This window comes from Andrena cerasifolii, chromosome 4, assembly GCF_050908995.1.
Source record: "Andrena cerasifolii isolate SP2316 chromosome 4, iyAndCera1_principal, whole genome shotgun sequence".
Lineage (NCBI taxonomy): Eukaryota > Metazoa > Arthropoda > Insecta > Hymenoptera > Andrenidae > Andrena > Andrena cerasifolii.
In genome coordinates this window covers 21043686-21061091 of record NC_135121.1, presented here as the reverse complement: position 1 = coordinate 21061091, position 17406 = coordinate 21043686, and the positions used below count along the sequence as shown (strand labels likewise).

The window sequence follows — 17406 nt, the reverse complement described above, 5'->3', positions numbered from 1 at the left end:
CTAGTCTAATTCGGGGATGAAAAGACCGAATCCGATGTCTGTTTTCAATTTGGAGGACGTCTGGGCTCCCCAAGGCAGCGTTCTGAGTCCCCGCCTTCAGGCGGGATCATGTAGCAAGTACAAAAAATGTAGGTTTAGTGGTATCCCCTGTAGGCCTATTCCACTGTGCCGCGTGATAAAAAATAGAGTGGAAAAGCGCGTTTTATTATCAAAATTTTAAACATGTTTGGGAAAACTAGATTTTCGCGCACGTTTCGACGTGCTGGGTAAATCTAAATTTTAGATAAAACGCGCTTTTCCGCTCTATTTTTTATTACCCGGCACAGTGGAATAGGCCTACAGGGGATACCATTGACAAAAAAAACGCATCGATAATAGTACCCCATGGGTGATGTGGAAACCTATTGATACGGGTGTCGCCCCAATGCGTCACGCGCGGTTCATACGGCACGGGCCTGAGGCGCTCGAGGCTTCTGGGCCGCCGCGGGGGCAAGACGCGCGGCGGGAGAAAGGTGGCGTCGCCTCTGAAACTCTGCCGAAAAGATCACTTAATTCCCAAGCCTGACGTAACCAAAAAAATTCTGGTCAGCGATGATTGTTCGTAACCGAAAACAATTTGCGTTGTCAATAATGGTTATTCGTAACTAAAAACGATATCCGTCATCGATAATGGTTATTCATAACCAAAATCATTTAAAGAAAGATATTAACTCTTATGCCATAACTTTTAAAATTTAGGTTATAACAGTTATGGTTTCTGAAATAAACACAAGTTCATTCAAAAGATTTCGGTAGAGTTGTGGAGTGATTTATAGGGAAGAATTTAATTTACATATACCGCGCGAAAAATAGTGGGACGTCACACATGACTCTAACATATTTCTTTTTGAATCCTATCTATTTTTTTAATTAATTTATCAATAAGAGTATTTGAGAAACTAATACTCTTCTCGCAGGCCAAAAGAGTTAAACAATTTCTTCGAACGGTACAACTAGTACAATGCAGTACAATCGCGAAAAATTATGTTTTCCAAAAATGGGGGCTAGCCTAAATTTTTCTTTTCTCATTTTCTCGAAAACGGTTTCGAATATTTGAAAACTCTCAACGGTACAACGCGGTACAAACCTAGTACAAACTGGTACAACAAAGACATTTTATGTTTTCAAAAAAAGGGGAGCTAACTTCACACAGATGCTTTACTGCGTGATATGTCCCCTACTTCATTGGGAACAGGCGACGGCCAGTCCGCGTTCATCAAAAGTTAGCCGGCACTGTTTTTTTTTTTTTTTTTTTTTTTTTTTTACGTGGGGAAAATGCATTACGCACACCCGGCGAGATGTTGGGTGTGCTCCGTTTCGCGCATACTGCACACAGACTGCAAGCAATGGTGATTGGTGGTTCATGCAGTGAGTAAATAGACTGCATAACCTAATTCGTAGAATTCCCTAGAATCATCCAACTTCTAGCGCATGACGCGTGCAACAACTATAGAAAATCAAACCATAGGCAGCCAATGCACATAATGCGCGCATGCATAGTTGTTCGAATTCGAATACTCCAATCAGGTTATGCAGTTTATACACTCACTGCATGAACCACCAATCACCATTGCCTGCAGTCTATGCGCAGTATGCGCGAAACGGAACACACCTTTTGTGTGCCGGATAGTGTGGGACTCCTTGCAGGTCCCACTTAGGAATAAGTCGAACCCGCAAGTTTACCCACTAAAAACCACCACGAGCCCCTTCAATCACCTAAAAGAGCACATAATTCGTAATTAATTGGTGTTATAATTAGCCATAGATTAGTAAAATAATTAGTAATTAAACTTGTTTACCTGGCGGATCATGGCCCCTGACGTGCACGCCCAATACGCCTTTGGTGTACCTTTTTCCCTAGGGTTGTCCGGGGGATATTATAAAAAACAGCAGCTTCCCTCACGGTCATTTCTTGCGTCTCTATGGATTCGAGGGCATCATTTAATTGTTCTTGTGTCCATCCTGGGATTCGCCCGCCCCTCGGATTGGGCACGACTAACCTCCTCGGCGTGCGCTGTAACACATGTGCACTTCTTAACGTCACACGGTTAAGGTAAAAGCTGCAAATTTACGCGCAATTAACAAATATGTACTATCAATTAGTAGCAACGATGAAGAACAGAGTGATTATGTAAATGAATCTGACGAAGAAATAGCACGCGTATATAGTAAAATGGTTGGCCAGAAATGATTTTCAGGATGAATGCGAGAAAGAAATAGCAAGGATGAAAATCTTACTATACATCCTTGCCCTAACCATGTGACGTTTAAGAGTCTTAGCGATGTTTAATCACAAACGATGCAATATTATAATAGAATACCTAGGGTAAACCAACCAGTAATTGACCGTTAGGCAAAGAAATGTAAATTATAAATTTAAAAATTATTGTATGTTTATAAATGGAGTGTAGTTGCACTTTTAATATCCCATATTTTTAGTTACGCGTATTAAGCAAACATTAATAAGTACAATTCTTATTAGAAGTATTTAAAAAATGTATGTCGTAGCCACTCATTCAAGAATGGGCAAATTTTTAATAAGAAGGCAGTAAATACGTAATCTCGAAAATTATGTATTGTGCTAGTAATATTTATTATTTTTATTTATAAACTAAATGACAATGAGAAGAAAATCTCATTGATTATTAAAATTAATTTTATGTATAGGTAGTAAAAATAATTAGAAATATTCATTGTTTTAAACTTTCTGTCGGTCATTCTTTAGTATTGAAAACAGAAGCGTTCAGCCAGTAAATGACCGACTGGTCTAATATTGGCAGGTTAGAAATTCATTACAACCAGTAAATGACTGTGAAGCCTGCTGAGCCTGCTGAGCAGGTTTTGAAGGTTATACATTTATAAATTATAATTTACAGTTAGTAAAAAAAGTATTTGGACACGTTTTAAAATTGCATAATTTTTTTAGAATTGGCTCAAACGACATGAGCTTTTTTTAAGAAGCTAGAAGGATTAGTTTGCTAAGTGACGTGTTTCGTCGTTTTGAAAACAAATGCAATTGGTCGGAATAGCAAAAAAAAATAATAAAGGTCGTTTTTTAAACTTTTGTTCGTAAGTCTAATGAAATCCAAAAAACCCGTTTGTAGGTTGAAGTAAATTGTCGGTATACATGCCTAAAATTTCATCAAAATCGGTTAACGTTACTCTGAGCTATAAACGCTTAAGGAGGTTTGATGCCGGAGAAAAAATAATGAGAAATCTTTGAAAAGTGTTTTAATCTAATGTTCAAAGTGTAGTCCGCATTGTGTGAAAATTTCAAGTCGATTGACCGCACAGTTTTTGAAAAAATTGAAATCAAATTTGCGCTCTTATACACAGGCTGTTATAGGAGAAGCGATACAAGTTCTATAAAATGTTACACAAAGTCCTTAAAAATAGTGAGAAAGTCTTAAAAATGTTGCAATGAAAAGCTTAAGTATTCCTATGAAATTCTAAAAAAGAAAATCGGACATGAACCGTTTTATTAGATAATTGAATAAATAGACAGCAATGTGCTCGTATTTTTGGAAGTGCCTGAAGGAACTGTTTGAAACGTGGCAACGCTGTACGCTGGGTAGTCATCTATAGAATGTATACATGTACAAAGGATACAGTAAAAATTTGTAAAAACAGTACCAAGTTGTAAATATGTATTTAGTAATTTGTTGCGAACCAGTACGAACGCGCAAAAGGACGCCATAAGTGTGAGATGGAAACAGAAAAAAAAGATGGACGCAAAGCGACTTTGCCGCATTTCACTCACAACATACAAAACTCACAACTTTTATTTAGTTTCAGTTGTGAGTTCGTTAGGTTGTCAGGGTGAAATCTTGTAACCTAATTTTGACCCACTTCAACATATCCGATCGGCTTAAAACTTGAAAGAGAAAATTATGCCGTCCAGGAAATAGCATTCACTCCGCAACACATTCCTGACTCGGACTCATACTCCAATCTTACGTTTGTCCTTTCACTTTTTACGAAATTCATCAAATTTAACATACCCTCTAATAAACTAAATTAGTAGAATTTCATTAAAATTTAACTTTTGACCACCCGTACTTTAACAATAATCAACTCAATTTAAACAACCTTTCACTTTCTATGAAATACGTCTAATTTAATTTACGTCTAATGTAATTCAATTCTAGGGCCCCTGAATCGACGATTTTTTGTAAATCTGCCATTCTACTCACCGATAATTGGGGGCTTGTTACATAAACATGAACTCCCAGGGGCGATTGAACTAGATGGTGCTCCTGCTGCAGCGGTGGCTCCAGCTGCTGCCGCTGCAGTTGTAGCTCCAGCTGCCGCACCCTTTGCTGCAGCCTTCGCTGTTGTGGCGGCTGCTGTTGCGGCGACTGCTGTTGCGGCGACTGCTGTTGCGGCGACTGCTGTTGCGGCGACTGCTGTTGCGGCGACTGCTGTTGCGGCGACTGCTGTTGCGGCGACTGCTGTTGCGGCGACTGCTGTTGCGGCGACTGCTGTTGCGGCGACTGCTGTTGCGGCGGCTGCTGTTGCGACGACTGCTGTTGCGTCGGCTGCTGTTGCGTCGGCTGCTGTTGCGTCGGCTGCTGTTGCGGCGGCTGCTGCTGCGGCGGCTGCTGTTGCGGCGGCTGCTGTTGCCGCAGCCTTTGCTGCAGCCTTCGCTGTTGCGGCGACTGCTGTTGCGTCGGCTGCTGTTGCGGCGGCTGCTGTTGCGTCGGCTGCTGTTGCGTCGGCTGCTGTTGCGGCGGCTGCTGCTGCGGCGGCTGCTGTTGCGGCGGCTGCTGTTGCCGCAGCCTTTGCTGCAGCCTTCGCTGTTGCGGCGACTGCTGTTGCGTCGGCTGCTGTTGCGGCGGCTGCTGTTGCGGCGGCTGCTGTTGCGGCGGCTGCTGTTGCGGCGGCTGCTGTTGCGGCGGCTGCTGTTGCGGCGGCTGCTGTTGCGGCGGCTGCTGTTGCGGCGGCTGCTGTTGCGGCGGCTGCTGTTGCCGCAGCCTTTGCTGCAGCCTTCGCTGTTGTGACGGCTGCTGTTGCGGCGACTGCTGTTGCGGTGGCTGCTGTTGCGGCGGCTGCTGTTGCGGCGGCTGCTGTTGCGGCGGCTGCTGTTGCGGCGGCTGCTGTTGCGGCGGCTGCTGTTGCGGCGGCTGCTGTTGCGGCGACTGCTGTTGCGGCGACTGCTGTTGCGTCGGCTGCTGTTGCGGCGGCTGCTGTTGCGGCGACTGCTGTTGCGGCGGTTGCAGCTGGAGCTGGAGCTGTTGCTGTGGATAGTATTGCGAAAGCAGCAGCCCTACAGCTTCGCTGCAACTCCTCTGCTGTTGCTTTATCTGTTCACCCAACAATGCAAAATAAAGTGCCCGCGCTCATTAGAGGAATTCAAAATTAAGTTCACTTAGACACATACCTGCTGCTGCTGCCGAATCAGCAACGACGCCGCCTTAAACGCCCATTGGGCGTGCTCGTCTAACAGCATTTTGATGGCACCCATCTAAAAGAAAAGTGTCGTTATCCTTCTGTCTTCTCAACGAACTGTAAAACTCACTTTTTCCACGATATTGTAACTCAATACATCGTCAAGTTCTTCCACACCTTCCATGTTCATGGTATCCTACGAAAATTATATTCATACAAATCTGAAGTTAGATTCGAGCAACGTGCCTCCCCGAAAAAAAGAGAAAACGATAAAACCGCGAGAACCTTTTGTCACGTCCTGGGTAGCGGTGTCGAGGACAGTGACAAGGTATGGGTCCTTGAATGAATGTAATATTGTTTTAGTCCATCCTTCGTTATATTCGGTGACAGCTTCTACGACTGCAGCTTCAACAAGATATTTTGAAGGAAAAATATCCTTTGGGCACTTAAGCCATATCATGCTATGCAAACTTTCATTGGAATTCTGCGTAAGGCATTGTGCACAACGACGGAGCAGTTAACCCAGACCTATTTAGTAAAACAGGATCGTACGAAAGGCATTACTTTAGGGGGTAGAGGGCAGGGTACCCTGAAAGAAGTTACAATTAGAAAATTGACAGATTATTATAAAAAAAGCTATATTACGAAATAAAAACAATATTACAGCTATGAAAGCTGCCATATACGCGACGTTATAAATGTCCATCGGGTGAGGAATCATGGTGTTTCTACCAATCAGCAATTGCGAAAGGAAGAAAACCTGGTCCTCATGATAAGAATATAGAAACACCTATCAGAGAAAAATTTCTGGATAAATTGTTACCAATTTATAATAGGCTAAGCGATGAAAAACTGTTCCGTCGTTGTGCACAATGCCTTACGCAGAATTCCAATGAAAGTTTGCATAGCATGATATGGCATAAGTGCCCAAAGGATATTTTTCCTTCAAAATATCTTGTTGAAGCTGCAGTCGTAGAAGCTGTCACCGAATATAACGAAGGATGGACTAAAACAATATTACATTTATTCAAGGACCTAATGCCAAATGCAAATGAGCGAACAATCATTGAAAATTGTTCAACACCGTCACAAAAAACGAGTTCTCAGGTATAAGGATAAAGCATCAGCAAGATACAAATGTGCAAGAAATCGATTCTATATCAGTTCCGAAACGGTTCCAGAATCAATTCTTGTATAGACTTTTCCCTAACTGGTATCATTAATTATTGTAGCTGCAGGTTACTGAATATGTGCATATTTTTTACAAAATCCTTATAGAAAAAGGAAAAACATTTATACATATCATTGATTTTTAATAAAGCGTTGAAATAAATAAATCAGCTACATATTGTTTAATTCACGCACACACACTATATTATTCAGAATAGGAAGTTAAATGTTTCTCCTGTTTCTATAAGGATTTTGTAAAAAATATGCACATATACAGTAATCTGCACCTACAATAATTGTAGGGTCGGATGCAATAAGGGGACTAGCTCTCGAAAATGGAAAAATTATTGTCTAAACGCTAAGAAAGATTGGAAAATTAAATGGTGATAAACTGAATTTTAAAAAATATAGTGTTGTAAAGCTCGTCACGACAGACATTTTTTCTATTCACAGTTTGTTTATCCAATCATTACTATTCGAGCTAAAAATTATAAACAACAAATTTTTCATCGCCCAAAATCATTGTCTGTTTAAACATAAATTGCGATAACTTGAGTAAATATTAACAGATCGTTATGAAACTTAAAACATAACTTCAGAAAACTCTAGCGAAGCCTAAAAGTAAAATGTATGCACAAAACCCTTATCTTCTACAATTATTTATTAATCAGTGTGAAAATTGGTGAAAATCTTCCTTGTATATTAAGGAAAAACTTTGTCGCTGTAAGTTACATGTACCTCAAAATTGCCTCGATACTTTTTAAGGGCGAACGTTGAACATATAACTTACAGCGACAAAGTTTTTCCTTAATATACAAGGAGGATTTTCACCAATTTTCACACTGATTAATAAATAATTGTAGAAGATATGACGATATATTTATATATATAAATCCCGCGCGGCACCACTGGCTCCCGGATTAGAAGAGATGCACTCAAGCTCCAAGTACGGGTGGGCTTCGTTGCAACGAACACGAATACACCACGGAGATACAATACGAACAAAGACGACTCACAAAACACGGCTATTAATAATGAACAAACGATTATGTACTAACTTTATTTCAAATGATATCACAATGTGTCCTCGCAAGTATTTGTGGAACTAACGACCGGATTCCCGGAAGAGCTCAACGCTGGAATTCGGGTGTAAAAACGGGGGAACCGCGTAACCGTCCTGACGGACGGTGTGACATCATGTTTACACGCTCTCGCACGCACATTTAAAATTTAAACGAGAGCTTTTTATATTTGAACATCAGCCAAAATTTGAAGTGTCGAAATTCTGGTCTATAGCGTCATTAAATCTTTATTAAATGTTCGTAGCATTAGAAGACACAAAGAAATAAACTTTATATTCACATTAGGTTTGATCCAATTGTATATGAATCTGACCTGTATGCAGCCTTTTTGTCTTTCAGTTGCACCAACTTTAAACAATAAAATTATTGCCTAAATCCTATTACTTCATAAGTTCTCAAAATTCTACATATTATTAAGTATCTTATTACACAGTACAAGAAATTTTGATTTCTTTCGGACTTGTAACATTCAATAGCCGTTTCTTATAGGTTTTCGTACCCTGAAAACGAATCCGCAAACCGTTTTTCGCCATCACCCTCAGTTTTTGAGAAAATCGATTTTGAAAAAAAAAACTGCAAACGGTAACAGGTTTTATGATCGGTTTACCACTCTCACCCCAGATTACTGTAATGAGATTTGAAAATAATGTCGACTGATCTCGTACCCGTCTCAATTTCAAAAATTGAGTGATCCATGACTGATCCATGAGACGATATTACGATATCTCTGTCATACGTGGACCGATTTTATTGAATTTCGTCTTATGCGGTTTACATGAGAAAAATGCCTTTAAATTTAGGAAATATTGCTGGCGTGATGAGATATTAATGAAATAAGTTTCAGGTAAGATTGGAATAGCCGTTTTTCGAGTACAGATACACGGTAGCGACAGTCGACATATGTATATACAGGGTGTCTTTCTGCCGCGTCCCTAGATAATTAAGTACTTATCGTACCAGTGCATATCATCTCCATTTATATTATTTCTTGTTGCTTACGCATTTTATACATATTATTATCTATTGATAAATGCTTATTGCTTTATATTATTACCTATTGCTAATGCTTATCGCATTTCATATTATTGTCTATCGCTAATACTCACGTATCTCATGTTCATATATGTATGCTATTGCTTATCGTTTATATACATGTGTATGTGCTAATGCTTAATGTCCCACGCATTATTATATTAACTCTACCGCTATCGCATTGATGGTACATGGTATATTCTTGTGCGTTCAACTAAATAAACGCTCTTGTTTTAAATAACGTTTCGAATTATTGTATTGATCCTTCGGTTACGGAGATTCAAAATCATAATAACCCATTACAACAGCTGATCTCGCTTCGCGAACGCCAGGAGTTCTTATAGTGTTTACAAGGCTTACTTTCGCATAGGTCTTGTACGACCATATGGCTAGACGTATTTTGAAGAAATATTACCCGTAGCTTCTTGTTCCAATGCAGCGGTAAATCCAATTACCGAGCCTTTAAATACCCACGCCTGTGCTCTAACGGGTGTCGCCTAGGTGCGCGATTATTGCTTAAACCTTCCCTGCCTGCCTTGTGCTACAAAGCTCGCCTTCGCGCCTGAATTTCCCACTATTTTTCGCACGGTATAAATTAAATTCACCTCTATAAATCACTCCACAACTCTACCGAAATCCTTGAATTTCAACTCTTACCCCTTTCCCCAACCACTGACTACCTAGTCAACGACGAAATTCCCCTCCCCCTCATATTTAAGTCCAAACAAGTCCCTCGTCCTAAAACCCTCTTAAATCGAGACCACGTCTCATCCCCTCTCTACGACTCATCAAGTACTTACAAGCCACTCTCACTCCTTTCCAATTAAAACACCCAAAATCACGGTGCAACCGCGCATACCCCTCGTACCTAAGCACCGCATAACTACAAGGGCCCCAGGATGTCGTAAAACTCTTCGACGGAGACACTTCCGTTTTATATTATCTTAACATTTCTAACGCTTATTGCTTTTCATATTACTAATACTTATTGCATTTCATATTCTTGTCTATTGCTAATACTCGCATATTTCATGTTCATCTATATATTGCTATCGATTACCATTTATATAAATGTTTTGTGCTAATGCTTAACGTCCCACGCATTATTATAATACTACCGCTATCGCATTAACAGTGCGTGGCATATTTTCGTGCTTTAAACCGAATAAACGTTCTTATTCTAAATAACGCTTCGAATTATTGTAGTGATCCTTCGGTTACGGAAATTCAAAATCATAATAACCCATTACAACAGCTGATCTCGCTTCGCGAATGCCAGGAGTTCTTATAGTGTTTACAAGGCTTACTTTCGCATAGGTCTTGTACGGCCATATGGCTAGACGTATTTGGAAGAAATATTACGCGTAGCTTCTTGTTCCAATGCAGCGGTAAATCCAATTACCGAGCCTTTAAATACCCACGCCTGTGCTCTAACGGGTGTCGCCTAGGTGCGCGATTATTGCTTAAACCTTCCCTGGATATGAAGAGTATTTATTGAGGGGCGGTATCAAGGATTTTGGGATGAGGCAATGATGGGAGATTATATTTGATTCCTCATAAGAGAAACGAATCCTGACACGAATAAAAGACAAAGAAAGAGCCAGAATTACTTCTAAAACGCACTGTATATTAATAAAATACTTGAAAAAATGTACAGAATGAATTAAAATTGAAATAACACAAAAACCGAGAAAATTTGAAATGTTAGCGTTTTCACACAATTGTCTCTAGGTTAGCTATTTATCCATAGATTTTCTTCAGCAGCACCTTCTTTTCTTCCGGTCTGGGGTAAAGAACACAAATTCCAAGAAACCATTTTATTAAAAAATACAAGCACAATGAAACGATGATGATGGTGCACTGCAACTGTCACTTTAACGCATCATCGAAATCGCAGAATGCGATAAGGATGGTGAGGAGGCGTTAGAGGTTACTGCACCAATTAATGCCACCTGTGTAAGTAGTTATTTATTTATTCATTCATTTCATAGTAGTTATCATTCATTCATTCGTATTATTTATTTATTTATTCCGTTTTCATTATACAAAATTATCTTTCCATGGAACGTGGCCCTCATTATTAAAGAAATCGCGGTACCTATCTCTGATGGTTTTTGCATTTGTTGATGAATTTCTGGAGTAAGAAATTTGCAGTGCTGTTGACTGATCATTTGTTCTCCATGTTCCTTCCCTGATATGGCCTTCTATATACTTAAATAATTGTGTAGATAGCAACATGCTAAAACAATTATTCGAGTTTTCTCAGGAGACAGCACAGTAAGTCGCTGAAATACACCGAATCTGGTAACTAAAATCCCAAACGTAAAAAGTAGTATTGGTTGCAGCTAGATTAGTGCGGCGGGGGGGGGGGGGCGCCCGCTCGCGGGCGCGTTAAGCATGGTAGCGAACTGGCGCAGCTGGATATTAGGATGCCTTTGGTTCTAAAACATAATTTTTTTGCTAGGAAGAGGGTGCTTTCGATAGCACTAATCTAGCTCCAACCTATACTAATACTCGGACAAGTTGGAAAGTGGAATGCGTTGCGTCGGGAACGTAACGTGAAATAAAAAAAAGAAAAGAAATTGATTAACTCGAACCTTTTAGTTTACCCGGTACACACGTTGCCTGCCGGTCACCGCGACGTAGGTGCAGAAACAGTAGATGAGCGGCGGTCTCGTGCTGGCGCACATGCTGCCGCATCATGCACATTGCACGTATGGATTGAATTGAATGCACTGATGTTAACAATAATTTTTTACGAATATCTATGGACCGGGGAAGCTGTTGTCGACGCTGATTGGCTGCGGCCTCGCTTGACTTGGCTAGTTGTCTTGGCTTGGCGCTGGCGTCGTTTCGTTTCCCATTGTTACGCTATCGCTTGAACGTAGCTGGGAAATTGTATGTAATCGATATGTAGAGTACGTAAGCGCGAGATTTGAGAACAGGCATCCGCGTATGTCTTGTGAGTTGCACCCCCGAGTGACACGTGCGGGAGAGGCCTGGGGTGGAACTCAAACAGAAGCCGACAACCGTTATCTTCTCCATAAATTCTGTCGGGAGAGAACATTGTTTGTATTAGCGGGCCTCTTCTGGGAACCCCCAACCGTTACTTCCACGTTCTGGACACGTGCACCATCCCGAATGTGTAGGGGAGATGGCCAAGAGACAGCCCCAAAGACGTAGAGGGAAGCGCGAAGGACCAACCACCGACGAAGCTAGGAAAGCATCACCGTCTTGATTGGACGACAGCGGCTGCTTGGAGACAAGGGCTCCGGTGGTCTACGACCCCAAGGACCTTCGGGGGAACTAAGGCACATGTGCAATCAGTGGCGTGTGCAAAAGCCAAGAGATATAAAAGAGGCACGCGTGAAGGCCCAGAAGAATTCATTCTGTCGCTAACCATGGTAGCTGCAGCTTCTTAAACAGTTTAAATAAACCTTCACAGTTTAACTTTTAGAAATTTCTGTGTACTTGAAATTATTTTCAAACACCCGCACTCCGACGAGCAGAGCGGTTCAGCGCTCCACGGGCACCAACCCGCGTTCGCGTTTCAGTATCACCGCAAAAATACGTCACACCATCGTTTCCCATCTTGGTGTTGATTGGTCGACGTGGCGGCGTCATCACGCGCATGCGCGGACTTGCGTAGCTGTGCGTAGCTTCCCCCACTGAAAACAAGCGTGAGCGGTTTCCCCACAACGCTGTCCCTAAGCGTTAATCGCCACGAGTATTTTCCATTCAATGGTTAACCAAATTCCTGTGCCTCGGGCCAAGTATGAATTGTTAACCGACGTTCGACAGTAAGTTACATTCCATTTTACCGGTGTAATTATGTTATTATGTACGGGCATACATAAGTCATGCAACAATCGTTACGCACAATCATGCTTCTCTTCAAAGCTTAATAGACACAGTTTGCTTTTCATTCATACCTACATACATATACACCAAGCGTTTAATAAGTTATTTATACTGCAGTATTTATTAACAGTTTAATTCACGACTGTCTTTGCTCCTATATTATTTATGATTCAAGCTCAGTATCTTACGTAAACACATAAATCTGTTCCAATGATGTTAGTTTCATTATCGTTATTGCTGATAGTACAGTATTTTTAAAAGTCATTGCGTGTATGACTTGGTCTAGTAGCTTGTCATTGTAATATGGTGGAATTATACGATTTATAATAGTCGTGCGAAGAAATAATACAATAACATACAAATAAATTATGTATTATACAACGATTTGCAATTGATAAGCCTCTTATCTTTGAAAGATTGCATCGATCTTTTATTTTGTTTAATTAGCCAGCCACGAATCGAGAGATTCTCTTTTATGTAGATAATAAGAATATTTAGATTTTTCAAATACAATTAATATATGCTTCATTTAAATAAGTCACGGTAGACTCGATGGCTATGGAATTCTGGAGTCAAGTGAGCTACTTCAAATAACTTTTTATCTGACTTTAAGTATATTTAAAATTATCCCTAACACGCTTTCCTATACCAAGATTTTCTTTATTGAATATTTTCATTTCTGTCTCTGTTCCTCTTCATAGACTATGGCGCGTGTGTAGATAGGTGAACGTGTAAGTGTATGTGAAAAGTTACAGGTGTGGCATATTGATTCTTCTATATTTACTATGGCACAAAAAGCCTTCCTCCGTTAAACTGAATGCAAATTCATAGAAAATGTATTGGAAGTTTACGTTTGATATAAACTTTTAAATAAAATTACAATTACCTGCATTTTTTATTGTAAAATATAAATACCATATTGACCTACAATTTATCGGTTTGTCTAAACTTTTAATCTGTACGAAACTTAGCACATTTATATATTGATTTTTAGACCTCGTTGGAAACCACAAGTGTTGTGCTTAATATTGGTATCCGTGGTACTTGGGATCCTTTTTGTAACGCGCACCTGGGTAGGAATCCTTATTCTTCGCTCTCCAGGAACAGAAGCTCTCGACACAGAGACGTTGCTGGACAATGCCAAGATTGCTACGTGGGTACGTCGGGCTCGGATGTACGCCGAGTCGACGAAGGAGAACCAGAATGCGGACAGGAACGGCAGTGTCGGTTCGCCACAGCACTTCTACGCCAATTCCTCCAGGTAAATCTGATTTCAGACATCGTCGTCTACGAATTACTAACGGCCATTGTACGAGTGAGAATCGCTCTCTCTGTTTACGCAGGCAGATCATCGTCTGTTATTACACCGTATCGGGGGACCTGAACACGCTCTGGGAGCTCAGTCCGTCGCACATTGACCCTCATCTTTGTACGCATATTATCGTGGGTTTTGCGGGCGTGGTGAACTGTAGCCTCGATCTGGGCAACAGTTCGTCGCTCTACAAGGACGTCCTTGCCTTGAAGGACCTGCAACCTGAATTGAGGGTCATGATCAGTGTTGGCGGCAGTAATGAGCTCCACTTGGGTTTCTCGGAAATGGTGAAAAATCATGGTAATAGAAAGAGGTAATTAGAATTCTCTCGTATCACCGTTTCGTGTTTAAATCAATTACAACATCGAAGATGATCAATTTTTGTCGTAGGTTTATAAAGTCAGTGCTAAACGTGACTAAGTCATTTGGTTTCGACGGATTGGACTTGGACTGGGAGTTCCCAGCATGGCTCGGTGCCGACGATTTAGAGAAAATTCATTTCGTGCAGCTGCTAGAAGAATTACAAAGAGAGTTTCACCGCGCTGAGCAACCGTTAATCCTTTCCGTCGCAGTAGCTGCCCCTCAAGCTATCGTCGATCAAAGCTACGACGTGCTGGACATGGCAAAGTAAGCGAATTGTAATACAGGAATTACCTTATATCGCCAAGCTTTCGATCGATAACGAAATTGTTTTACTATCTGCATCGCATTGATATTCATACATGATCCATCGGTTTCTCTTTATTCCTTATTAGGTATGTAGATTTTGTGAACCTGATGTCGTATGACTACCATTTTTATGTTTGGTACTACCCAGTCACCGGACTCAATTCTCCGCTCTTTCCACGTTCAACAGAATCTGGCTACCTTTCTACCCTGAACATCAACTTCTCGGCTCAGTATTGGCTTTCGAAAGGCATGCCCAGAGAAAAGTTGATTATCGGGATTCCTACCTATGGACACTCTTATAAATTGGACAACCCGTTGAATCACGGCTTACTTGCCCCGGCGAATGGATTCGGGGAATTGGGCGACATGGGGTTCGTTTGTTATCCCACGATTTGCCAGTTCCTTCGCAATGGCGCGAAGCGTGTTTTCGAAAACGAGAACAAAGTTCCGTACGCTTACAAAGACAGGGAATGGGTATCTTACGAAGACATCGCAAGCATTTATTCCAAGGTATGCGAAACCGTATTTTACCTGCCTCTTCAGAGACAGAAAACTGTTTTACGACGAGTTGTAATTTTTATAGCGAAGAGAATCAGAATTCATATGCATTCCCGTGTGCTAGCCCTAAAATATATTGTACTATCTTTTCAGGCCGAGTGGATCCGTGCAAATAACTTTGGAGGCGCAATGATATTGTCTTTAAACGTCGACGACTGGAATAACACGTGTAAATTCAATGAAACCTTTCCTTTGACTCGAATCGTTAACAAGGTCCTCAGATCGCAGCAAGACTAATGCATGCTTCATTGCTTTCAACTGTAATTTTAACATTCTCCATAACAATTTTACATTCCAAAAGAAACAATTCTTACTTCTAATCTGTAATCTCGATTTACACTCGCAAGACAACAGCTTTCCTATATAAAGTAGGTTTTTAAGATAAATCCGTTTTAAATTTACATACTTTTGATGTTCGTTTTATAAAGAGGTTCGTGATAGTATTCTCCATTATGCGGAGAGACTTCGGTTGCATTTGCAATTATAATCAGTGTATCGTTCTACATATACATATATACTACGTGAAAGTACAATCGTAAGTTTAAATTGGAGTCACTTATCATCATTAAGTTGAGCATATTTATTTTCGTTGGTATTATTAGACTTGTGATATGATTTTTAATTTTATATAATTGTTTAATAAGTGACGCGATAGTTTTTAAATGTAATCATATCGTGGAATATTAGATTGTAAACTATGTAAATTATAAGTTATCACTTTGCAATGTATACTTAGACAATTTGATCGAGTTTCATTAAGTTTTTAACGTTAATAAATTTTATTTTATTTTATAAAACTTTATTTCATTTCCGACACACACACACACACACACACTCTTGTAATCCTTAATTTTAAAGAAAGTTAAAGAATGCCCGAAACCACTCGAGACGAATGAATTATTGTAAAACATTTAAAGAGAATACTTCTAGAACAGAAATATAACAAAATTGTGGTATGTGACAAATATGCAATGAAATTTGCATACTAGAGACAAGCTTGGAAATTAAAAGTCGTATTAAAAGAAAAAGAGCAAAATTACTTACTCGAGTCGTTCTTTTATTTTAGTTGTATTAAATATATAGTGTTTCGGAAAAGTTATACAGCTTAGAGAGAAAAACATATTTGAAGGATTTTATTAACTGACTAGTGATAAAATCTGATCCAAAAGGATAAATGATGATTAAAGGGGCATGTAAAATTGTCGATACATTTCCTATGAAGTGGATCGACATTTCTATAGATATAATATGTCATGAAAGTTAAACGTCCAGATAAATTCAGCGACTTATAATGACAACATGAGTTTTAGCCTGAAAAATTCCGTGCGAATTATACGAAACCAGTTGTTGTCGTTTATGATGCGCCAATTGCTGAGTGCTGAACACGTGTTCAGGAGAATTTTCAAAAAGGTGCGGGTTTTTCCGAGCTTAGGTACAACTATTCAAGTCATTGCAAGATCATGTTGTTTTAAGTCATCCAATTCGTCTCACTATCGCGAAGCTTTTAATTTTAAAATAGGTGTAATTACTACTGATAACGTTATAAATAATTTGAAAGGTCAAGTGAAGTTACCAGCATTACATAAAAATTGATTGATACTTATTAATCAATTACGGAGAACTACCTAGGTACTTGTATAAGAAAAGTTTCACGGCATCATGGAAGTAATATTCGATATTCCTTTCATTTGAAAACTTGAGAAGCGGTTGAGTTGCTTCTAATGAAATAGTTGAATCTATCAAAATGTGCCATATTGTTACAAATTAAAGAATAGTTTTGCATAAACTTGGAGATATATTTATCATAATGAAGCTGATGATTGATAAATCGATTGCAATGGCAATGTATGTAGTTTTACTCTGTAATGTTTGTTTGACATTACTGCGAAACATATTACTAGAAATTATTGCAATAAAACTAAGAAACATCAGCTATTCTAAAGCGATAAAGTTATTATAATAATAATAATGCAGATTCAACAGAATATATATATATATATATATATATTAAAGAAATAATACTGTTATTGTGAAGAAAGAATACGAAGCTTATTATAACCAGTAAAATTTATTGGAAGAACATAAAACAAAATATCCTTAACTTTATTATAATGAATTACGGTACTCTTAGTTTTACTGCTGTTAAGATAAGAAACTCTGTGAATTAGTTTAAGCACGTGAACTTCGTCCACGCTCGAACAAAATACATGTAATTTTTTCATTTCACTGTACGCGTACCTTTTGTGAAAGATTCTATGTAACAAGAAGCTTAATAAAGAATCGTTAACTTACTTA

The 17406-nt window shown here is 39.5% G+C and overlaps 1 protein-coding gene and 1 long non-coding RNA gene across 2 annotated transcripts; one reads left to right on the top strand and one right to left on the bottom strand.

The window, feature by feature from the left end:
- Nucleotides 1–9944: 9944 nt before the first annotated feature.
- LOC143368473 (uncharacterized) lies at nucleotides 9945–11464 on the bottom strand. Its single transcript, XR_013085244.1, has 3 exons — nucleotides 11309–11464; nucleotides 10810–10996; nucleotides 9945–10663 (listed from the first exon to the last, which is right to left on the bottom strand). It is a non-coding gene; the product is annotated as an uncharacterized LOC143368473 (long non-coding RNA).
- Nucleotides 11465–12380: 916 nt separating this feature from the next.
- Nucleotides 12381–17406, top strand: LOC143368467 (chitinase-3-like protein 2). Its single transcript, XM_076811229.1, has 6 exons — nucleotides 12381–12511; nucleotides 13567–13833; nucleotides 13916–14197; nucleotides 14275–14511; nucleotides 14640–15063; nucleotides 15205–17406. Exons 1-6 carry the CDS (start codon nucleotides 12453–12455, stop codon nucleotides 15346–15348), a joined length of 1413 nt encoding a protein of 470 aa, XP_076667344.1. The 5' UTR covers nucleotides 12381–12452; the 3' UTR covers nucleotides 15349–17406.

Excerpts from the sequence above, each read along its gene's own strand:
- LOC143368467 (XM_076811229.1), top strand. The coding sequence starts at position 12,453 with ATGGTTAACCAAATTCCTGTGCCTCGGGCCAAGTATGAATTGTTAACC. Across the intron at positions 13,834-13,915 it reads TTCTACGCCAATTCCTCCAG|GCAGATCATCGTCTGTTATT; the intron begins GTAAATCTGATT and ends CTGTTTACGCAG. Across the intron at positions 14,512-14,639 it reads GACGTGCTGGACATGGCAAA|GTATGTAGATTTTGTGAACC; the intron begins GTAAGCGAATTG and ends ATTCCTTATTAG.